The sequence below is a fragment of the Penicillium digitatum genome, chromosome 6 (genome assembly GCF_016767815.1).
Source record: "Penicillium digitatum chromosome 6, complete sequence".
Taxonomy (NCBI): Eukaryota; Fungi; Ascomycota; class Eurotiomycetes; order Eurotiales; family Aspergillaceae; genus Penicillium; species Penicillium digitatum.
Window position 1 is genome coordinate 942,692 of NC_089389.1, and position 23,292 is coordinate 965,983.

General features: G+C 50.9%; 9 protein-coding genes across 9 annotated transcripts; 5 read left to right on the top strand and 4 right to left on the bottom strand.

Annotated features, from left to right (window-relative positions):
* Positions 1-264: 264 nt before the first annotated feature.
* Positions 265-6,936, top strand: Pdw03_5353 (Pre-mRNA splicing helicase, putative; the record flags this gene model as incomplete). The annotated part of the gene is made up of 2 exons (XM_066101038.1): positions 265-6,353; positions 6,408-6,936. 2 exons carry the CDS (start codon positions 265-267, stop codon positions 6,934-6,936), a joined length of 6,618 nt encoding a protein of 2,205 aa, XP_065957978.1.
* A 360-nt stretch (positions 6,937-7,296) lies between these two features.
* On the top strand, positions 7,297-9,543 carry Pdw03_5354 (Oligopeptidase family protein; the record flags this gene model as incomplete). Its single annotated transcript, XM_014683476.1, has 2 exons — positions 7,297-7,328; positions 7,413-9,543. The coding sequence occupies 2 exons, from the start codon at positions 7,297-7,299 to the stop codon at positions 9,541-9,543; spliced, it is 2,163 nt and encodes a 720-aa protein (XP_014538962.1).
* A 322-nt stretch (positions 9,544-9,865) lies between these two features.
* Positions 9,866-10,552, top strand: Pdw03_5355 (Arabinanase/levansucrase/invertase; the record flags this gene model as incomplete). Its single annotated transcript, XM_014683475.1, has 1 exon — positions 9,866-10,552. One exon carries the CDS (start codon positions 9,866-9,868, stop codon positions 10,550-10,552), a length of 687 nt encoding a protein of 228 aa, XP_014538961.1.
* Positions 10,553-11,185: 633 nt separating this feature from the next.
* Positions 11,186-13,241, bottom strand: Pdw03_5356 (Major facilitator superfamily domain, general substrate transporter; the record flags this gene model as incomplete). The annotated part of the gene is made up of 9 exons (XM_066101039.1): positions 11,186-11,369; positions 11,422-11,751; positions 11,802-11,855; positions 11,917-12,003; positions 12,059-12,507; positions 12,557-12,659; positions 12,708-12,724; positions 12,781-12,988; positions 13,048-13,241. The coding sequence occupies 9 exons, from the start codon at positions 13,239-13,241 to the stop codon at positions 11,186-11,188; spliced, it is 1,626 nt and encodes a 541-aa protein (XP_065957979.1).
* Positions 13,242-13,673: 432 nt separating this feature from the next.
* Pdw03_5357 (Oxidoreductase, short-chain dehydrogenase/reductase family, putative) lies at positions 13,674-14,937 on the bottom strand (the record flags this gene model as incomplete). The annotated part of the gene is made up of 6 exons (XM_014683473.2): positions 13,674-13,825; positions 13,884-13,982; positions 14,039-14,110; positions 14,159-14,282; positions 14,353-14,804; positions 14,859-14,937. 6 exons carry the CDS (start codon positions 14,935-14,937, stop codon positions 13,674-13,676), a joined length of 978 nt encoding a protein of 325 aa, XP_014538959.2.
* A 362-nt stretch (positions 14,938-15,299) lies between these two features.
* On the bottom strand, positions 15,300-16,706 carry Pdw03_5358 (Serine/threonine protein kinase, putative; the record flags this gene model as incomplete). The annotated part of the gene is made up of 3 exons (XM_014683472.1): positions 15,300-15,844; positions 15,913-16,531; positions 16,587-16,706. The coding sequence occupies 3 exons, from the start codon at positions 16,704-16,706 to the stop codon at positions 15,300-15,302; spliced, it is 1,284 nt and encodes a 427-aa protein (XP_014538958.1).
* Positions 16,707-17,237: 531 nt separating this feature from the next.
* Pdw03_5359 (Noc1p protein, putative) lies at positions 17,238-19,235 on the top strand (the record flags this gene model as incomplete). The annotated part of the gene is made up of 1 exon (XM_014683471.1): positions 17,238-19,235. The coding sequence occupies one exon, from the start codon at positions 17,238-17,240 to the stop codon at positions 19,233-19,235; it is 1,998 nt and encodes a 665-aa protein (XP_014538957.1).
* A 470-nt stretch (positions 19,236-19,705) lies between these two features.
* Pdw03_5360 (3-hydroxyanthranilate 3,4-dioxygenase 1) lies at positions 19,706-20,410 on the bottom strand (the record flags this gene model as incomplete). The annotated part of the gene is made up of 2 exons (XM_014683470.1): positions 19,706-20,252; positions 20,379-20,410. 2 exons carry the CDS (start codon positions 20,408-20,410, stop codon positions 19,706-19,708), a joined length of 579 nt encoding a protein of 192 aa, XP_014538956.1.
* A 243-nt stretch (positions 20,411-20,653) lies between these two features.
* On the top strand, positions 20,654-21,862 carry Pdw03_5361 (RNA-3'-phosphate cyclase family protein; the record flags this gene model as incomplete). The annotated part of the gene is made up of 1 exon (XM_014683469.1): positions 20,654-21,862. One exon carries the CDS (start codon positions 20,654-20,656, stop codon positions 21,860-21,862), a length of 1,209 nt encoding a protein of 402 aa, XP_014538955.1.
* Between the last annotated feature and the right edge of the window lie 1,430 nt (positions 21,863-23,292).

The following is a 23,292-nucleotide window of genomic DNA, read 5'->3' on the forward strand; positions in this document are numbered from 1 at the left end:
CGCCTTCGCCACCGAAATCTTCCCGAACTGCTCTCTTTGGCTTCATCTATCTACAACCTTGGCTGATATTTCTCCCTTACAAGTGACTTTGCTTGTGGCAGGAGGATGAGCCAGGTTTGTGAGACCATTTGAAATTGATCAATCGCCGCTATCTCGTGTCTCGGCGCGGCCTGAATCTTGACCCTCCGCAGGCAGGTTCTTGTCGCAACTCACTCTTTCCTTCGTCGTTTTTCTATTTCTTGATCCAGCCATACAACCAATAAGATGGCGGACCAAAATATTTCGCAGTACAAGTACTCGGCGATGTCCAACCTGGTTCTCCAGGCGGACCGTCGTTTTATCAGTCGCACCCATGACGAACCCACTGGAGACCCGGAGTCTCTCGCTGGTCGCATTGGGATCCGGGAAATGGGTGGACGAGTCGCGCGTGATGATGCGCCAAAATTTAAGAAGACAGCTCTGACAGGTCTCGAGCGGGGCGCAATCGGCGAAGGTGAAGATGTGCTTTTACGCGAACAGAAAAAGCGCCACCGCGGCCAACCAGCACAACTACGGGGCCAGGGTATCCTTTCAGCAGCCGATGCCTTCGTTGAAGGCTTGAAATATCGTCCTCGCACACCCGCCACACGAGCCACGTATGACCTTATTCTCACAATTACCGGAAGCCAGCTGGGCGATGTCCCCCATGAAGTCGTTCGAAGTGCTGCCGACGCTGTTTTGGAACTACTCAAGGATGAGGATATGAAAGATTTCGATAAAAAGAAGGAGATTGATGATCTTTTGGGAACTACAATGAACCCTAAGGAGTTCAACGAGCTCGTGAACCTGGGCAAAAAGATTACAGACTACGATGCCCAGGACGAAGAGGAAGAGATGGAGGGCGGCATCGATGAAGAAGGCGGCGAACTCGATGAACGCCAAGGTGTTGCTGTCGTCTTCGATGAAGAAGATGAAGACGATGAGCGCATGGGAACCGTGGACGAAGTTCGAGACGAGGACGATCTCAGCGACGAAGACGAAGAAGACGAACAAGAGAAACTCGCACTCGACGATGTTGCAGCAGCCCAAGACGAAGATGGAGATGAAATGGTCATTGACGGAGGTCTCGACGGAGGTGACAAAGCCGCAGAAAAGACTGGGTTGAAGGTCTCCGCACGCGAAATCGATGCCTACTGGCTGCAACGTCAAATCGGTGCCATATACAGAGATGCTCATATCCAGCATGAGAAAACAGATCAGGCACTTGAAATCCTCGGCGGAAAGGACGAGGACGGAACATTAAAACCTCTGCGCGACGTTGAAAATGACCTTATGGAACTATTTGACTATGACCATCCCGATCTTGTTGCGAAACTAGTCATCAACCGCGACAAGGCCGTCTGGGTTACCCGCTGGAGAAGAGTCGCAGAGGATCCCGATGCGCGCAATCTCGTGGAGATTGAGATGGTCGAGGCCGGCCAGCGTGCCATTCTCGATGAAATCCGTGGCAAAGAGGCCGGTGACGAACTTGGAGCACCACCCGATAAGAAGATTAAGCTTGACTTGATGGATGTCGATGTTCCGTCAGGCCCAACTACCGACCAAAAACCCGCCGAAGGTGGCGAGGGTGGCATTCTTCAGCCCAAGAGAACGATCAATTTGGAAAATTTGGTCTTCCATCAAGGCAACCATCTTATGACCAATCCCAATGTTAAGCTTCCCCAGGGCTCGACTAAGAGAGCATTCAAGGGATACGAAGAGATCCATGTGCCACCGCCCAAGGCCAAGAAGGAGGCCGGAGAGAAGAACATCCCGACCACCGAGCTGCCGGAGTGGGCCCGTGTTGGATTTGGAACCTCCAAGGAGCTCAACCGTGTGCAGACAAAGTGCTATCCTTCAGCGTTCCATGACGATGGAAACATGCTTGTCTGTGCTCCCACAGGATCCGGAAAGACCAATGTTGCTATGCTCACAATCCTTCGAGAAATCGGGAAGAATCGGAACCCTGAAACAGGAGAGATTATGCTGGATGACTTCAAAATTATTTACATCTCTCCCTTGAAGGCTTTGGTTCAAGAACAAGTTGGCAACCTTGGCAAGCGTCTAGAGCCTTACGGCATCCGAGTCTCCGAGCTTACAGGTGATCGTCAGCTCACCAAGCAGCAAATTGCCGATACCCAGATCATCGTCACCACCCCTGAGAAGTACGACGTTATCACCAGAAAGGCAACCGAGACTAGCTACACCAATCTTGTTCGCCTTGTTGTCATCGACGAGATTCACCTTCTCCACGATGAACGTGGCCCCGTCATTGAGAGCATCGTCAGCCGAACGATTCGCAAAACCGAGCAGACCGGAGAGCCCGTGCGGATCGTTGGTCTCAGTGCTACCCTTCCCAACTACCGTGATGTGGGAAGCTTCCTACGCGCAGATCCTGTGAAGGGCATATTCCATTTCGATGGCAGCTACCGTCCTTGCCCTCTCAAGCAGGAGTTCATTGGTGTCACCGAAAAGAAAGCCATCAAGCAGCTGAAGACGATGAACGACATCTGTTACACCAAGGTCATGGAGCAGGTCGGCCAAAACCGAAACCAAATGCTTATCTTCGTCCACTCTCGAAAGGAGACCGCCAAGACCGCCAAGTACATCAGAGATAAAGCTCTTGAGAATGAAACCATTGGTCAGATTCTGCGCAGTGATGCTGCTAGTCGTGCCATTCTCTCCGAAGAAGCAGACTCTGTGGATGATGCTAACCTGAAGGACCTTATGCCGTACGGTCTTGGTATTCACCATGCTGGTCTGAGTCTTGCCGATCGTGATTCAGTCCAGGCACTTTTCGCGGATGGAAGCATTCAGGTCCTCGTTTGTACAGCGACACTGGCCTGGGGTGTCAACCTTCCCGCCCACACTGTCATCATCAAGGGAACCCAGGTCTACTCCCCCGAAAAGGGTGCCTGGGTCGAATTGAGCCCGCAAGACGTTTTGCAAATGTTGGGACGAGCTGGCCGACCCCAATATGATACTTTCGGTGAGGGTATAATTATCACATCGCAAGCTGAGATCCAATACTATCTCTCGCTTCTGAACCAACAGCTTCCAATTGAGTCGCAGCTGATGAGCAAATTGGCGGATAATCTGAATGCTGAGATTGTACTTGGCAACGTTCGTACCCGCGATGAAGGTGTGGATTGGCTAAGCTACACTTACCTTTACGTTCGGATGCTCCGATCACCTGGCCTGTACAGTGTTGGCGCCGATTATCACAACGACGATGCCCTAGAGCAAAAGCGAGTGGATCTTATTCACTCCGCCGCTGCGGTCCTCGAGAAGGCCGGTCTCGTCAAGTATGAAAAGAAGACCGGACGTCTGCAATCAACCGAGCTTGGACGTATCTCTTCGCACTACTACATTGGTCACAACTCAATGCTCACTTACTCCCAGCACCTTCAACCCTCCATTACGACTATTGAATTGTTCCGAATCTTTGCTCTGAGCGATGAGTTCAAGTACATTCCAGTTCGCCAGGACGAGAAGCTTGAGCTCGGAAAACTCCTTGGTCGGGTGCCCGTCCCTGTTAAGGAAACCATTGATGAGCCCCATGCCAAGATCAATGTTCTTTTGCAGGCTTACATTTCCAGACTCAAGCTTGAGGGGCTTGCGCTGATGGCAGACATGGTCTATGTCACGCAATCTGCTGGGCGTATCATCCGCGCTATTTTCGAGATTTGCCTGAAGAAGGGCTGGGCGTCAGTGGCCAAGACTGCCCTCGATCTCTGCAAAATGGCCGAGAAGCGCATGTGGCCAACGATGTCCCCCCTTCGTCAATTCCCCCACTGCCCAAGAGATGTTTTGCAAAAGGCGGAACGCATTGATGTGCCTTGGGGAAGCTATTTCGATTTGGATCCTCCCCGCATGGGTGAGCTTCTGAGCATGCCCAAGGCTGGGCGTGTTGTGTGCGACTTAGTGTCCAAGTTCCCTCGCCTCGATGTTCAGGCTCAAGTGCAGCCCATCACGCGATCCATGCTGCGTGTAGAGTTGACCATTTCTCCCAACTTTGTGTGGGATGACGAAATCCACGGCAATGCTCAAGATTTTTGGATTTTGGTTGAGGATTGTGATGGAGAGGAGATCTTGTTCCACGATCGATTCTTACTTCGTGCTGAGTTTGCCAAGTCCGAAATGAATGAGCATCTTGTCGAATTTACTGTTCCTGTCACCGAACCCATGCCACCCAACTACTTCATCTCGCTTGTGTCTGACCGATGGATGCATTCCGAGACGAAGATTGCCGTTTCCTTCCAGAAGCTGGTTCTCCCCGAGCGCTTCCCTCCTCACACACCTCTGCTCGACATGCAGCGCGCACCCGTCAAGGCACTGAAGCGCGAAGAATACCAAGCGCTGTATCCCAATTGGCAGCACTTCAACAAGATCCAGTCTCAAGTCTTCAAGTCAGTATTTGATACCGATGACAACATCTTCATCGGTGCTCCCACGGGAAGTGGAAAGACTGTATGCGCTGAGTTGGCCTTGCTTCGTCACTGGTCAAAACAGGAAAGCGGCCGTGCAGTCTACATTGCGCCCTTCCAGGAGCTTGTAGACCACCGACTAGCCGACTGGCAGAAGCGCCTTGGTGGACTAGACGGAAGCAAAACCATTGTCAAGCTCACGGGAGAAACCACAGCTGATCTGAAGCTTCTCGAACAGGCTGATCTCGTGCTTGCCACCCCCACTCAGTGGGACGTGTTGTCTCGCCAGTGGCAGCGACGCAAGAACGTCCAGACAGTTCAATTGTTCATCCCCGACGAGCTTCACTTGCTCGGCGGCTACGCTGGATACGTGTACGAAGTGATTGTATCTCGTATGCACTACATTGCTCTCCAGACTGAAAACGACATGCGTATTGTTGGTCTGAGCGTGCCTCTTTCCAATGCTCGCGACATCGGAGAGTGGATCGGTGCTAACAAGCACACAATCTACAACTTCAGTCCCCATGCCCGTCCTGTGCCTCTGGAGCTTCACCTTCAGTCTTTCACCATTCCCCATTTCCCCTCTGCCATGCTGGCGATGGCTCGCCCGGCATACCAGTCCATTTTGCAGCTTTCCCACGACAAGCCTGCTCTGGTCTTTGTTCCAAGCCGCAAGCAGGTCCGTGCAACTGCTGCGGATCTCCTCTCAGCGTGTGCCATCGATAACGATGAAGATCGATTCCTGAACGCCGATGTCAGTGAGCTCGCTCCTTTGCTTGAGCGTGTCCACGAGCAGACCCTTGCCACATCGCTTTCTCACGGGATTGGCTACTACCACGAGGCTCTGAATGCCACTGACAAGCGCATTGTCTTGCATCTGTTCAGCATTGGTGCGATTCAGGTGTTGTTGGCTTCGAGAGACGTATGTTGGGAGCTGGATATCACTGCTCACTTGGTCATCGTTATGAACACTCAATTTTTCGATGGCCGTGAGCATCGCTACATCGACTACCCCATCAGCGATATCCTGCAGATGTTCGGCAAAGCCTCCCGTCCCGGTCAGGACAAGCTCGGCCGTGGTGTTCTTATGGTGCCAGCGGTGAAGCGTGACTACTACAAGAAGTTCTTGAACGAGGCCTTGCCCGTCGAGAGTCACCTGCAGGTCTACCTCCACGATGCCTTTGTGACTGAAGCCAGCACGAGGACCATCTCCTCCACCCAGGATGCGGTTGATTGGATGACATATACCTATTTCTATCGCCGTCTCCTTGCAAATCCCAGTTTCTACGGTCTTGGCGACGTGAGCCATGAGGGACTCAGCACATTCCTGTCAGAGCTGGTGGAGAACACATTGAAGGAACTGTCAGAGGCGAAGATCATTGACGTTGATGAAGAAGATGACAGTGTTTCGCCTTTGAACGCTGCCATGATCGGCGCTTACTACAACATCTCGTTCATCACAATGCAAACCTTTTTGTTGTCTCTCTCGTCCCGGACGAAGCTCAAGGGCATCCTGGAGATTGTCACCTCGGCGACTGAGTTTGAGTCTATCCAGATGCGTCGCCATGAGAATCATATTCTCCGCCGTGTGTATGATCGTGTACCTGTCAAGATGTCAGAGGTTTCCTTCGACTCTCCTCATTTTAAGGCCTTCGTCCTCCTCCAGGCCCACTTCTCCCGTATGCAGCTCCCTCTAGATCTTGCCAAGGATCAGGAAGACATCGTTCGCAAGGTGCTCAACCTGCTCAGTGCTTGTGTAGATGTCCTCTCATCCGAGGGTCATCTCAACGCAATGAACGCAATGGAACTGTCCCAGATGGTGGTTCAAGCCATGTGGGATCGTGACAGCCCCCTGAAGCAAATTCCGCACTTCTCTCCTGATGTGATCAAGGTGGCCAATGAGTACAAGTATGAATCATCAGAAAAGTCTCTAGGCACATTCACTAATCTCCTTTCGTACAGGATCAACGATATATTTGAATTTATGGAGGCCATGGACCCATCTGAGAACAAGAACTACGCTACTTTGGTCAAGCGCCTTGGCCTCGATAATAAGCAACTGGCGCAAGCTGCGGCTTTCACCAACGAGAAGTACCCCAACATCGAGCTTGACTTCGAAGTTGAGGATGCGGAAGGCATCACTTCGGGCGAACCCGCGTATCTCAAGGTCAAGATCGAGCGAGATCTCGAAGAAGATGAGGAGCCCGACGCTACCGTCCACGCACCGTTCTACCCCAGCCAGAAGATGGAGAACTGGTGGCTGGTTGTTGGTGACGAGAAGACCAAAAGCCTGCTGGCCATCAAACGTGTCACCATCGGTCGTAAGCTCGAGCTGCGCCTGGAATATGTGGTCCCTACGCCCGGAGAACATGAGTTGACGCTCTACCTCATGAGCGACAGCTATGTTGGCGTGGATCAGGCTCCCACGTTCAGTGTCAATGCGGCAGAGGGAATGGATGAGGATGAGAGCGAGGAAGAGGAAGTAGAGTAAATGTCATGATCTGGTTTACAATTTGTAATAATAGTTATGTTTTTGAAGTCTTAGGATACCAAATGTGTCCTATATTACACATGAAATTTGCTTTTCTCTGTATTTTTCTTTCTTTTTTTCGATGTAACTTTGTATTTGCGTGCCTGCAAGGTACATGGCGCTTAACCCAATCAGCACCACTACCCCCCCCCCCCCCCCCCCCCGCATGATCACGCTGCTCGCCAACTTCTCTCTTCTCCCCCTCTCCAACCCCATTTCCCGTTTTCTGCTCATCTGCCTCTTGATAGCTTCATTAAGTTCAATTCGTGGAAGCTCACCGAGCTTCCTTTTTTATCTCCCATACGATCTGATAGATCTGACATGGCCATTCGGAACATGAAGTTCACTCCCGAGTAAGTAGTGCTTATCTACTTGACAATTTGACAACAATATTCAATGCATACTCGAGAGCAATGGGCTGAAATTTTCTCCTCCAGGGTCCTGCTCGGAGCGCCCAGGCGGTCCTCAGCCGTCCCCAATGCGGCCGGCACCCTAGCAGTCTACACGCAGACATCCTACTCCTTCGAGTCGCATTCCAAGACCAATGAAATTCGCGTTATCGACATTAGCTCCGGTCGCTCTGCCCTGATCACCAATGACCCTGGCGCCAGTAACCCACAGTGGGTCGATGACAGCGACAAAATTGTCTGGCTGAAGAACAAGGGCAATGGCAATACGAGCTTTGTCGTCGGTGATGCCCGCCAGGCAGATGAAACCTACACCGCAGGAACTGTTCCGGGTCCCGTATCGGACCTGAAGGTAGTCCTTCTGGAGCCAGGGAAAGTCGGCTTCGCCGTGACCGGCAAAGCCAATACAGACGGATCGCTGTATAATCCCCATGATGCGAAGAAGCCTCATACAACTGGTAAACTGTACACATCTCTCTTTGTTAGACACTGGGACTCATATGTCGAGCCCCAGAAGAACGCGATCTTCTATGGCTTGCTGAAACAGGCTCCTCTGTCACCAGCCCGTCGACTGGCTGGCAAGTACTCGATCTCTGGCCTCACGAACTTGATTGCGGTCTCGGGATTGGTGGGCGTCGAGTCGCCGATTCCGCCTTTTGGTGGAACTGGGGACTTTGATATCAGTCCGTCGGCTATTGTCTTTATTGCGAAAGATCCTGACCTGAATCCCGCAACTCATACTTCTTGTTCTTGCTACTATACTCCCATGTTCTCGTGGACTAGCATGAGTGTGAGTGAGCCTGAACCGAAAATTTGCAAGGTCGCCGGTCTCCAGGGCGCGATGTCGTCTCCTGTCCTTAGCTCGGACGGTAGCTCTATTGCCGTTCTAGTAATGCGCGAGGATGGCTACGAGTCCGATAAGAACCGTATTCTCTATGTTCCCAACCCTTGGAATGGAGACATGATCGAAATTTTCCAGTCGGATGATGGTAAAGGACACTGGGATCTCAGTCCCTCGGCCGTGTCGTTTGCTCATGATGACAAATCGCTGTTACTTCATGTCGAGGAGGCTGGCCGTGGAGTTCTTTACCAGCTGCCGTTAGAGAATGTGCATTCCATCAGGCCCGACTCTCTGAAGAGACTGACGAGGTCGGGATACGTGAACGACGCCGTTCCTGCAGCTGCCAAATCCCCCAAGCTGTTCGTGTCTAGTAGCAGCCTGGTCGATAACAGCCTGTGGACCATCATCGACCCAGCCCACCCAGATGATGTCCAAATGGTATCTTCAAACGCGCGGGGCGGCAGTGCATTTGGCTTGTCCCCGTCCCAGGTCGATGAGATCTGGTTTAAGGGAGCTGAAGACCACCCTGTCCACGCGTGGGTCGTGAAGCCGTCCGACTTCAAGCCCGGGAGCAAATACCCACTTGCGTATTTGATTCATGGTGGACCTCAGGGCGCATGGAACGACCAGTGGAGCACACGCTGGAACCCGGCTGTTTTCGCCGAACAGGGCTATGTTGTGATCACTCCCAACCCAACAGGCAGTACTGGCTACGGCCAGCCTTTCACCGATGGGATCCAGGGACAATGGGGCGGTCGGCCCTACGAGGACCTGGTCAAGGGATTCGACTATATCGAGCAGCACCTAGATTATGTCGACACCACACGCGCGGTTGCACTGGGAGCCTCGTATGGCGGCTACATGATGAACTGGATGCAGGGCCATCCGCTTGGGCGCAAGTTCAAGGCGTTGGTTACGCACGACGGAGTGTTTAGCATGACTTCCCAGATGGCTAGTGAAGAGCAATACTTCCCTCTGCACGACCTGAAAGGGCCGATCTGGAAGGTGCCCGAGAACTGGGCGAAGTGGGATCCGTCGCGGTTCACTGAAAACTGGAACACGCCTCATCTGATCATTCATAACGAGTTGGATTACCGTTTGACTATCGCCGAGGGTCTGGCTGCTTTCAATGTGCTCCAGATGCGTGGAGTCGATAGTGCGTTCCTAACGTTCCCTGACGAGAATCATTGGGTTCTGAACCCCGAAAACTCGCTCATGTGGCACCAGACCGTTTTGAACTGGATTAACAAGTACGTGGGACTTCCGGCTGTGTCTGAGGAACCCGATCTGTCACGCGGAGTGGGCAGTCTGTCGCTGTGATGACAACAGTCTCTTTGAGCTGGCCATTCGGGCCAACGGGAGAAGACCAAGCTTGGATATGAAACGTATATGAGGGATATTGAAGAACCTGGGCATTGTTCTTTTCTTGGAAACAAAGGGTGAAGAACAGAGTTCTGCTTGAAGCTCGTCTTGATTGGAAATTTCAGAACGATGTCTTTGTGCTGTCAGGCTGTTTCGGGATGTTTCATCTCATTGTCGATGTTCTTTGAAGGTTTCGACAATCGCATACTTTTACATATAACTGTCCTTCATTTCTTCGATAGTTCATACATTGCATCGTGTACTTACCTCCACCATCAAAATGGAAAATGATCCCCCAACCCCCAAATCCCCCCACAGCATCAGCTGGCTCTCCGAACGAACCCTCTCAGTTTCCACCGCATCAACCACCACCCTAGCAGACCCCTTCAGCCCAATGAGCATCGCCTCCCCAAGCCTAACACCCCTAGACTCCACCGAATCCCCCCTCCTAATCAAGTATGCCAAGGTCCCCTTCCGAGAGAGTCCCAACTTCCACCCCCATTTCATCCCCCTCCTACGCCACCTCTCCTCCCACCTCTGGCCCCTCGTCAACTGCGAAACAGGCCTCGAACACCTGGACTTCCCACGAAATATGCTGGCCTACAACCTTCTGACCTCGGAGCAGGTCGATAACCTCGCCCGTCACTTCCATCAGGTCTACCCGCCTGTCCCAGCAACTTTTAACTATCCTACCTATATAACCCCGTGGATCGGCACGTCGGAGGAGACGACCATTGATCTCCCTACGAGGATAAAGAGGATGGGAAAGTTTTTTGGGCTAAGGGGATGTGAGGAGGATGTGGATATGGAGATGGATGCTGTTGCACAAGGAAAGGCTGGTGAAAATGGGAACGGGGAGAATATGAGTGAAAGTGAAGATGAGCTACTACGCCAGATGGAGTTGGAGTGGCAACAGGCATTACAAAGGGCGTATGCGGAGGAGTCGCATCGCTGGAACTTGAAGTGATTTTGAATAGATGGTAAAGAGTATATCGATTATATAGGCTGTCCAGGTTATGATCTGATCATTTCCATGCGCCGTGGTGTTGATTTAGCCGTCGATTAGAAGAGTTGTAAGAATAAGACATAGGCTATGAAGGGAATAGACAGTAGCACAGTAGAAATAGGAGAGAATTAAATCTCAATCCCCTTCATCTCCCTGAACATAGTTCTTCCATCTATATACGCAGCCCTAGAACCAAAATATCCAAACCACTCGTCTCCCACATCTACACAGCAAACCCCTCCATCCATGTCTTCAACAAACTCTTCAACTACCCCAAGCCACGACCGTGAAAAAAAAAAAAACAAAAAAAACAAAAAAAACAAAAAAAAAACAATCACCTTCAACGACAATGGCGATCAATTCGATATGACAGATTATCAGGGCCTCTCTATGGACACAATCACCAGTCCTGTAACCGACCACGGTGTTGTCTTGCGCGACAAAGACATCCCCTGGGTCTCAGAGCAACTCTGGGCCCCGGACGCAGCAATCCAAACAAAAACGCCAATTCTACCTCGTCTTCCCTGCCCGCAAAAAAAAAGAAATCATCAATTGATTGAAGCTGTACAAGTCGATGGTACCTGAGCATTTAGTCTACTTGCCCATGCCATTCTCCCAGTTCTCTTGGACCAGCTTCCAGTACTTCTCGCGAGAACGTTCGCGAAAGGTCTTTCCAAACTTGATCATGAAGAGGAAGACTGAAGCACATGCCATGCCAATGAAAGCAGCAGAGATGAAACAGTTCTGGTACCCCATGTTCTCAATCCAGGGCGTGATCCTAAATGACGTTAGTGTGTGTCTTCGACTAGAATCTAAAGAGAAAACCCTACCCATAGCCAATCGCAAAAGACATGGTATTCCGAACCAGAATCACACTAGCCATGGCAATACCACTCAGCTCTTGATAGCTGTCAATAAAGTAATTGACACTGAGCGTGATGCCACAGGTACTCGTGAAGGCCAGCATGCACATTGCAACAACTAGTCCAAACCAGTGAATCTCGTGCGCAGCACCGACACCCCAAAGAATAAGAGAACCAGGCACAAGTACTATACAAGCGAGGAAGGGCCAGAGACGGTGCTCTGCCTCCATGACGCCATTGTTCTGGCGGGCGAGTTTGATTGTGAGCCAGTCGCTGAACCGGCCAGTGAAGAGGGATCTATCTCTGTCAGTTTTGATTGCAGTAATGGGCCATGCTGGAAATCTCACCCCAGGATTACTCCGGTGATTGGCCCTAGATAACTCAGACCGATCATGGAAGATCTGGGACTGGTTAGTTTGCTTGCTTCATTCATTGAGTAAGAAAAAAAAAAACAAGACCAACCCAAAGTGGTATGGCTCTCCGCCAAGAATGATAGAGGCTGTTCCATTCAAGATGTTGAAGTACACCAGATAGGATCCATAAGAGAAGCTTTGTACAAGTTAGTCTAAACATACATCACGTCCCAAAAATGTTATATCCATACCCAGAATAGAAGATAACAGGCCACGAAAGGAAGTAAAGACACTGCCATAATCGCCGGAACAAGGTATTCTGCTCCTGCCTCGGCCCCCAAAGCGCCAGTTTCTTCGCAAATGATTTCTTAGTGTGGCCCGACCTTATACTGACCCCAGTGGCAGCTTCCATATCAAGAGCCGCAGATTTTTCCTTTTCGTCCTCCGAGCCGAGTTTTGGAGGTTCTGTGGGTGTGGAAGCACTAGGCTCATCGGGATACGCTCGAATGAAGTTTGTCTCCTCGCAGAAAAAGAAAAGGAAGATTATGGCACAGCCGGCAAAGATGCTCGGGTAGTAGAATACCCACCGCCAACCTTGGTACTGGGCGATAAAGCCGCAGATGACTGGTGCAAAGTAGTTGCTTCCTGCCAGGAAGAATGCATAGAGACCCATGTATGCTCCTCGCTCGTGGGTGAAGTACTGCTGCTGTGTAAGCGTTGGGTTCTTTCCTGAGGTGGGTTTTGCTTACTACGTCCGTGACTGATATCTGAGGAATCGCTTCCACGGGTGCAGTGAAGAAACCTAGGATGATGTTTCGTGCGAGCCATTGACCCTTAGTGCTTGCGTATGGTCTGCTCAGTGTTAGTCCTGTCCTATTGCAGGCATAGTAACTGATTTACCCCCACATCGTCATACCCTGGATTTGTTAGCTTTAATTCTCTAGTGATATCCACCAGGTTGAGGTCGAGGTACCAAGATTCCTATCAATGACAATATGTATGTCGGCCGCTTGCCATACTGCATAGCAAAAGGCTGCCAAAACAGCAAGCCCCAACCAGCCAACAAGAACATGTACCCACTTCCTTCGTTCAGGGTGCTAATAGGCAATCCCATTTGTTCGTGAATTGGCTTAATCACTGAGTAAACGATGGAGCAGGCAATTCCCGAGAACATCGTATAGCTAGAAACATGAAACATCAACCCTGAGTCCTTGGTCAGTCTATTGTGACCTGCACTCACACGCTCACGCAAACAGTCGATAGAAGCTTCCGTTGCGGGCTCCAATTAAGGGGATCATCTGGGTTTTTTGACGGGGTAGGGATCAATACAATATCATGGTCTCCGTGGTTCAAGTGCCGAGTCTCCAAGATATGATCCATGTCCACTAGAGTCACGGTCCCAGGGACGGAGGAGCTGTCGATGACTGGGGCCATGATGAAGCACTGGTCTTTCCGATGCGACGTTTGTGGTTCAGTGAAAATGTCAGTTCACGCAGATATGAGAGAATCCCAGGAGCAGGAAGAAAGATGAAAGCAAGACGCAAGGTCAAACCAGATGTAGGAGGGGGAGAACAGGGATGAAAAGATAAGAATGATATAAGGAAGATCGACACCCATGCAAGAAGATGACCGAGAGAAAGATAAGAGCTTGAACTAGCATTTCCCCCACAACCTCTGCGGTTATGTGTTGGTTTTTTTTTTATCATATCGCTTGGCCTTGCATAGCATTTTCGAACCATTCGACACAAAGGATATCTCCAGTTCAATACGGAGAATGAATGAAGAACATCATTTAGTCCAAGACTGGTGAGACTAACAGGGCTAGTCAGCCCTTTGGAGCCCTTTGGAGCCCTTTTTTCCTACGGTCTAATTCCCCATCTTCCCTTTTTTGGAAAGAAACAGATCAACTAAGTCAAGACTTCGTTTCCATAACGCCTCTGCACTTTCTTCCCCGGCTGGGAAGTCAAGATGCGGTAACTTGGGTATCTGAAAATGATCAAGAAAGGCTCCAGATTGGACTGATACCTCATATCCAATCAGTACATGCATATACCCCTGATGATCACAATTTCTTACCTTCGAGCTCCGGGTCGAGCAGTCCACGCAACACCGTGGCACTACCCTGTGAGAGTGATTTCGGCACTTGCTGTAAAAGGACCGGAATGTCTTCGCCCGCTGTAGGAAATCCCGTCAAATCAACGGAAATTTTGCGATCTGCTATTGGGACATACCTTCTTTCTTCCGCTGCAGCCAGGACTTGATCTCATCCAATGCAACGTATGTCTGGACATTGGTTTTGGTATCTAAATCCAGTGAGAATGACCGAAAAACACCTCCACCTATTGACTTACTTCCGGGATTGGCAGAAAAGGCAGTGATGGATCCCCTATACTTCTTCGCAAAAGATTTGACAAACAAGATAATCGCGAGCATCGACTGCGAATAACCATCGAGACTGTGGTAATTTTCTCCATTCTATCCAAAAGTCAGCATGTACCACCAGCAAGCATGCAGCCTATACCCCAACCAACAGAACCAAACTCACCTCAAACTCCAAATCATCCCACGAAGGCGCAGGCGCCTCATTCCGCAAACTCGACGTGACTAAAACAACTCTCGACCGGGGCCCCATAACGTCACATAGCAGAGTCAGCAGCAGAAAATAACACAGGTAGTTCTTCTGGAAATGAGACTCGAGTCCATCCTCCGTCAGCTCCCATGGTACGGCCATAACATCAGGAAACCCAATGAAGCCATCAATCGAGATGCCCAAATCCTTGATCGCATGCGCTGCCTCGCGGAACGAACCCAGGCTGCCGGGATCGGCCGTCACAAAGATCATTTTGACCGTTTTATATTTCCGGTTGATATGATCGATCGTAGGCTGTAGTTCGGACTGTGACCGGCCCGTGTATATAATGGTTTTTGCGCCGCCGTGGGCGAGGGCATCTGCAGTTGTTGCTGCAAGATCGCCTCGTTTGAGACCGGATATTAGGACTTTGGGGAGTTTGTAAGTTTATATAATGAGTTCTTTGGGGGTTGTGGCGGTACATGTTTTTCGCATCACCCGGTCTGGGAACATCTTTGTCACATCCACCCCCAGAGTCTGGCCATCGAAGGTACTGGTCATTGTGCTGGATTCTCTTTGGTGTGGGTTGATCTTCGGGGTTGAAAGATGAACTTCATTTGAATTGTGGACAAGTTCGGCATTTCGTCATCATGAAGCCATATCGGATGTATTCGACATCACTCACGATCGAGTAACAGGTGGAGTAAAAGACAAGTATCGTCAGAATGGAATTATGTTATGGGTTGCAACGCATAGATCGGGTAACTTCGAAAAGCAAAAGTAGACGGTGATCAGCCCTGATATTAGGAAATTCAAATTCGCATTCATAATGTACAGCAAAAAAAATCGCACACATACGGAGCCTGCCAGTCAAAGGAGAAGAACGCAAACAAAAATCGGGATCACGCAAGATCCAGTGGATCTTAATGAGATGGACCCGCCGCATCATCTTCAGGCATCTCGCCAATAACACCCTTCATGAGCTCGATAAGTTCATCAATGTCGGGCCGTTCCGAGGGTTCAACAGTGAGACACCTTCGAACAATATCCTTGACGGGTGCACTGATCGCAGGGGTATCGTTTTTGGATGCATCCTCGCTTTCACCCAACTTAGCTTTGCCCTTAGAAGCACCGGATTTTTCATCAGGGAATCGCCAGTCACCGCCAAGAACACACATGCTCAAGCTACCACCGGTCTCTTCACTGCGCGCCTCGAAGGGACTCTTGCCGACGAGACAGGCGTAGAGTGTACACCCTAGCGACCAGATATCAACCTTGGTATCAATAATCGACCCTGTCTTGACATCGAAGAGCTCCGGTGCGCGATATGGCATCGTACTGTGTTCTGCTGCGGTATCCTGCACCGCCAAGGCGAGTGAGCGGGATGTAATGGCGATCGGGCTGGGCGCCAAAGAGCCCAGATCCATCAGAATGGGTGATTTCCCGTTGTCGTCGATCATGATGTTTCCTAAAACGACAGTCAGCACGTCGAGTCGATTTGGAATTTCTGCTTCGGCAGCCAAAACGGTAACTCACCAGGCTTGACGTCTCGGTGCGCATAGGGGCGCAGGTCCCCATCCTCAACACCCTCCTGACTCCGGGTCACCTCGTCATCCATCAAAGGCGCATTCTCCTCGTCCTCCTCATCCTCCGCTATGTGTTGGCTAGCCCTCCGTTTCGGTTTCATCTGCATGGTCCGTTCTTCATCGATCTCCTCGCCTTCTCTCCGAACACCCTTCGCCTTTCGCGTAGATGCCGTTCCATTCTTCACCCGATACTGATGCATCGAGCGAAGCGCGTCGGCAACACCGAGTATCAATATCATCAGCCGCTTCTCTGGGAACTTGGTGTGGTTGACCAGATTGGCATTAATGGCATCCTGGAGATTCCCGCGCTGGTAGTATGGGAGTAGAATATAGACTGTCTTTGAACCTGGATCTCCGCCATCGGATCTGAATTTTGAGCCGGATTCTGTAGAGACGCAGTGGTCAATCGAGTGGATGATGTTGGGTTGGGCGTTGAAGATGTTGTAGGCTTCAACTTCTTTCAGGGCTTGCGATACGGATTCTTGGCCGAATGGACAGCGGATTTTCTTTAGCGCAAATAGCTCGGAGCTCGCCTTATCTTGGACTAGGTAGACGTAGGAAAATCCGCCCTGTGGCGTTGTCAGTTCATACCAGCTTGCAGCTATCGTTCTCGGGTTTCCATACCTCGCCCAACAAACGTAGGAGCTTGAAACTCCGGTTGTTTATCTTTAGCTGTGGGGAGCTAGGAAAGCAACACATGCAATCCGTGAAGGTGTACAAGAGGTCGAAGAAGTATTGCGCCATGATGTATACTGCGATATGAGGCAGTGGTCTTGGGGCCCGGCGACGTCCGGCACGTAGGTGATAGATGCGCAATAATTAGTACAGAATGGACAAGAACGTCGTAGAGGATATGTGTCTTGGAGATGTAGAGAGGTAAGGATTGTATATGCAGAGAGAGATGATGGAAGTCGAAGTTGTCAATGGTTGGCATTACGTGGAGTGGAGTCGTTTTATTTGTTGTCTTCCACCCCCCTTTCTCTTTTTATATCGTTCTTGGATTTCTCGATCACTTTCTTTTCTTGTATTCTAACCGGTTCAGCTGGAACTTGTTGAGTCTGTCTTTTTCATTTACTTCTCTCTTTTTTACTTTCCAATCGCCATGGTGGGAGTTAGGCCGTCAACTTAATATCCTTGCATTCCCCCAACGCTACCTCTACACCCTTGACTTCTGTACCCTTCCAGGGGCTATTGAAACTCGCCCGGAGCTTTTTGTTTAAAAGCTGCATCTTACCCTCTCTCAATCTCATATTCATATCGCCCATATCCCTTCCAATGGCGCACCCCGATGATGTACAGGTCGGCGACGTGGTGAATGTCCCCGGTGGCATGTATGGGACGATCAGATACTTGGGACCGGTAGCAGGGAAGGCCGGACGATTTGCAGGAGTCGAACTGAGCTCCGAACACGCGCAAAGAGGTAAAAACAACGGCGATGTCGACGGTAGGAAGTACTTTGCAACCTCGATCCCGGGTTCTGGCATATTTGTCCCAATGAACAACAGCAAGTATGTCACAAGGCGATCCTCGAATATCTCACCTCCTGCACGGGGAGGACCCGCCAACTTCAGCAAATCTGTCGGTGCACCTCTTGCTACTCCCCGCCCTCGAGTCCGACGACCCTCTCTCCCTCGACCCGAATCCCCGCGCGTGCCCCCGCCTCCGAAACTAAGCCTGGCCGGCTTGCGTACACCATCAGCAGCATCCAAGACAAACGGGATGAACAGTGGCATGCGTAGCCCCGTCAAGGCGCCGTCTCGGCTATCTGATAGGCCCTCGTCTCGACTAAGTGTAGACGACGATGCTTCGTCAAATGGACGGCCATCGGACTTCCACCGACCGCTCTCATCGGAGACTCAAGACTTGAAGGATCAGATCAAGAGTCTAGAGAAGCAGCTTCTGGACCGAGACAAACAGCTCGATGAGCAGTCCGGGACTTTGAACGAGTTCCAGAAGACCTTAGAGGAGATGGAGGGATCGGAAGGTCATTCGATTCGTACACAGCTACGCGAACGCAACGAGCGGATTACCCAATTAACGGCCGAATTCGACGTCCACCGTGCAGACTTCAGAAGCACCCTCGACACATTGGAGGTCGCGGCCTCTGAAACAGAACGTGTCTATGAACAGCGTCTTGACGAGCTTATGCAGCAGAACAAGGAATTACAGGATCGCGGTGAAGATGTTGAGGTTGTTGCGCAGCAGCTCAAGCAGTTGGAAGAGCTGGTCTCGGAGCTAGAGGAAGGCCTCGAGGACGCCCGGCGTGGAGAGGCCGAGGCTAGGGCTGAAGTCGAATTCCTCCGCGGTGAAGTTGAGCGCACCAAATTGGAGCTGAAGAAAGAGCGTGACCACTCCGCTGCTGCACTGAAAGATGCACATGCTGCCGCAGACGGGCCTAGGAGCAATAGTGAATTGGACCAGAAGGATGATGAGATCCGAGGACTCAAGGCCATTATTCATTCATTGAGCCATGGAAACCCCAGCGCGACAGGCTTGGTACAGAACGGCCTGACGGATCTTGATCATAAACCGGAGCACGTTGCTCGGCTGGAGATTCGACTGCAAGAGGTGGAAGAAACTACAAATCGCAAAGACAATCGGATCGAAGAGCTCGAGCATCAACTTCAAGAAATGCACCTGCAGTCTGGTGGTCGCGGCCGCAGCTCTACTATCACTCTTTCACCAAAGCAACACAGGCCATCGCACTCTGCGGGCAATATCTCCAACCACTCAAATAACCCCAACCCCAACCGTCTTTCGGACCGTACAGTGGTCCCGACCGACTGGCACGACGCACCTTCCGAGCCGCACCATCACCGTGGTACATCCAACTCTTCTCAATCGCGACTGGAAACTATGCATGAATCTGAACGTTCTTCCGACGAGGATACCATGTGGTGCGAGATCTGCGAAACAGGCGGCCACGACATCCTGAACTGCACCAGCATGTTCGGCTCTGGCCAAAACACAGCTGAACAGAAGAATCCCAAGTACGATGCTGCCGATGATCTTGCCGATGAACTCCCAGTTGAGAAGACCGAACCCCTCCAGACTAAAGCCTCGTCCATCCATTCTGGTACTTCCCCCGCACTAAAGACAGGACGGGATGTGGTCATGGAAGGACTGAAGGGCACTAGCGGACAGGGCTCATCCCTTGGCTCATCCATGGCTCCCATCGCCGGTAAATCATCGGGTGTCATCGATGAGTCCAAGTGGTGTGCTCTCTGCGAGCGAGACGGTCATGAGAGCATCGACTGTCCACTTGATGAATAATGTTCTGGATATGTAGTGGCATGAATTCGGTGTACCGAACAAGATCGCAGCTCTCTGTTGCATGCATCTATGGGGTGTTTTTTTCTAGTACATGATTGTTGGGTCTGTTACCACGGTTAAAAAATGGTGTTTTTGTCGGTGGCTGGAGGAAAGGAGAGGATTTGCAACACGGTGGGGGCTGTGTGCTTGTTATAAATACCATGCCCTTGGTCAAAAAATGATGTCGTTCATTGAAGTATCAAACACCGGCAACTTTCCATGTTCCATTCTATCTCGGGTTAACCTCGACTTGTATTGCCCTTTAAAAGTGCCCTTTGATTTGTCGAGAGGCATAATCATCATATTCTGTTTCTTTCTACATCTATTCACATCTCCGAATGTTAGGTTCGTCACTCATAACCATTCATCACCGAAAAATACTACATTTACGGCCTCACCAACCTCACCCTCCACTGGACCTGATCAGGATACTATTCAGGATATGTTGGGGGCTGCGTAATTTCCCCCTCCCGATACTTTGACGCTGCAATCTCTCCACAGGCCTTGCACTTGCGCTTTTCTTCGTCGGCCGCAAACTCCTCAACCACGGCCTTAACCTGCGTTCCCAAGTCAACACACACAAACTTCTTCTCCCAAACAATCTCCTTGCAGCTCTTGCAATACCATCTCATAGCATCAACTGCATCCTTAGCCCGCGGTTGTTCCATCACAACACCGACAGTATCCTTGAAGCGCACGGGGCAGTGTGGGGTGTTCGCGGGCAGTAGGAAGATCGAGCCTTCGTGGATGGGGACATCTTGGAAACTAGGAGGTGTTGTTGTGTTGTCGACTGTTTTGAGGAGCATTGATCCCCGGTATTGGTAGAAGAACTCTGGGGTTGTGTTGATATGGAAATCAGTTCGGGCATTGGGCCCGCCCACTATCATCACTGTGTAGCCGGCTGTGGCTGATGTTGAGGGGTGGTAGACGCAGTAGTTGTTGACTGGTGGTTGGAGGAGATGGGAGTTTTCTTCAAGCCTATATAGATATTGTTAGCTGTTAGTTCTGGGGATAGCTTGCTTATGGGTCGCGTGATGAATCATGGTATCGTCTGGTGGGGTGAGGTATTATAAAAAAAAGATAGATGGGAAGCAATGAGCTTACCATTTGGGGATATTCAGCGCTGGCAGAAGCATTGTGAATACATCAAAATCTGATCTTTGTCAGAGTCTACTTTGTAAGAATTTGCAAATGTCGCATGAGGCCGGAACCCATGAAAATCAAAACTGACGATCTGATCCCCGGAGATATCAGGTCCACCCCGGACTTAACGAGCGGATCGGATCAATTTGCTTCCGTCAATTTTTCTTTTTCACATCTTGAATCCAACAGCCGGACTGCAGTGCTTAAACGGTGAGAGTCTTGACCTACCACACAAAATGGCCACCTCTCAACCCCCCCTTCGGTTTACATCTCATCACAATTTGGTATATCGCCTGGTCTTGTCCACCCTCACCGGCCGCACAGTCCATATCTCGCAAATTCGCTCCTCGTCGCCCACGAATCCAGGTCTTGCGCCTCATGAAATTTCTTTCCTACGTCTGCTAGATGCAATCACCAATGGATCTCAAATGGAGATCTCATACACCGGTACTGTGCTCGTCTACAAGCCAGGTTTGATTACCGGCAGCACGGCCGGTACTGGAGCCAGCGGCGGTATGATCACCTACGAGATTCCGTCCAACTGTAACCGCGGTCTCAGTTACTTCCTGATCCCGCTCTGTCTGCTTGCCCCCTTCGCCAAAGTACCCATGAAGGTGCTCTTCACAGGACCCGGTGTGATCACCTCGTCGACCCAGACCGGAGATATGTCCGTCGACAGCGTTCGTACTGCGATCCTCCCTCTGTACAAACAATTCGGCATCTTCAACAACATCGAGCTCCGTATCTTGAGGCGATCAAACACTGGGCCCACTGGCAGGGGTGGTGGTGGTGAAGTTCAGCTCGTGTTTGGCCACCAGGTCCGTCTGCCGAAGACTCTGCACTTGATGAACGCCGGCCGCATCAAGCGCGTCCGTGGGGTTGTATACTCGGTTGGTGTGTCTGGCTCGAACAATGCTCGCATGATTGAGACCGCCCGTGGTATTCTCAACCCACTCAGCCCTGATACTTACATCTTCTCCGACGTTGCGTCTGCGCCTTTGGTACCGGCTCCAGATAAGACCAACCCCCAAGCAAAGAAGAAGATCGGCCTTGGGTTTGGTTTGTCCTTGGTGGCGGAGTCTTCCACAGGCTGCCTTTTCTCAGCTGATGTGGCCTCTCCTCCACAGGGTGGTCAAGCCCCCGAGGAAGTTGGAAAGCAGTGTGCATTCCAGCTCTTAGAAACGGTTTCGAAGGGAGGTTGTGTGGCTCCTGCGGCTGCGACGACCATGTTCACCCTCATGACAATGGGCTCGGAAGATGTTGGGCGGCTGCAGGTTGGCCGAGACGTGATTGCTGATCCCAACGTGATCCAGCTCGCTCGGGATCTGTCCAAGTTCGGCGCCCCTGGATGGGGTATCCGTGACGCGCCTGACAATGGCGATGGGGATGTGATTGTCAGCATTGTCGGCCGTGGAATTGGTAACGTCGGCAGAAAGGTTGCTTAAGCTGCTGTGGACGGCTTTCGCACTTTATCCCAAGTCTATCACCACCCTGAGGGCTTTCTTTGCCAAACTATCCGAAAGTCTCGCCTCGGCAGTTCACTCCTTCTCAACGGACGGAGCCACGTGGTAGTCTATCAGATGCCTTCGGCGTCGCGGGCTTCTGGCCGTCTGTCCAGTGCACGCCAGTATGCTCCAAGAAGCTCGTTTCAATCAAGGCTTGACTGTCGAGCATGAACTCGACCTGTCGCTCTACAACCACGAAGCCATGTGCGGCAAAAGACTGCTTTTTCCTGCCATCATGATACCCATACAAAACTTGCTAGAGCAAGGTGACAACATCTTATATAGGATGCAATATCATTGTTTTCTCTTCTACTTCTACATATATACATATTGACATAATGGTGACATATTGCCTGCGTGATCAGGTTAAAGTGTATCCTGAGGCCATCGATTCCTGTGGTTATAAATACCCCCCTCCCCCCCATTTTCCTCTTCTCTTCTCCATCTCCCATCTCCCATCTCCCATCTCCCATCTCCCATCTCCCATCTCCCATACATCATCATCATCTTTTTCTACTCCCCTTCCCTTATCACTGTTCTTTGTTCAAACCTCCTTTCCCACTTCCCTCCAGCGAAGGCTCGCACATCACCGTTGTGCTGGGGTCCAGTAGTCCTTCGGGGTGAAGCCAAGACGAGCTCCTGCCATCTACTTGATCTTTGGGGTTTTGTTTGTTTACCATTTATCCCCCGCCTTCTGCCCACCGGTCCTGGGGCAACCTGGTGCCGACTGGGAAGTGAAGAGAGGGACTTCGTCACCATGTTAGCCAGCAACGTCCTCTGCCATTTATCTTGCTATTTGCCACTTATTCATTTTCATCTTTCGGGTTTCTTGTTTGTTTACCATTTATCCCCCGCCTTCTGCCCACCGGTCCTGGGGCAACCTGGTGCCGACTGGGAAGTGAAGAGAGGGACTTCGTCACCATGTTAGCCTGCAACGTCCTCTGCCATTTATTTGCCATTTATTTGCCATTTCCCCAGCGTTGGCTCGCACCTCACCGTGGTGCTGGGGTCCAGTAACCCTTCGGGGTGAAGCCAAGACGAGCCTGCCATCTATGACATCTTTCTGACATTTATTTACATATGACGTCTGTTTACATCTGTGTTTACCATGTCCATTCCACGTCACCCATCCATTTTCCACATTTATCCCCCGCCTTCTGCCCACCGGTCCTGGGGCAACCTGGTGCCGACTGGGAAGTGAAGAGAGGGACGTCGTCACCATGTTAGCTTGCAACGTCCTCTGCCATTTATCTTGCTATTTGCCACTCATTCATTTTCATCTTTCGGGTTTCTTGTTTGTTTACCATTTATCCCCCGCCTTCTGCCCACCGGTCCTGGGGCAACCTGGTGCCGACTGGGAAGTGAAGAGA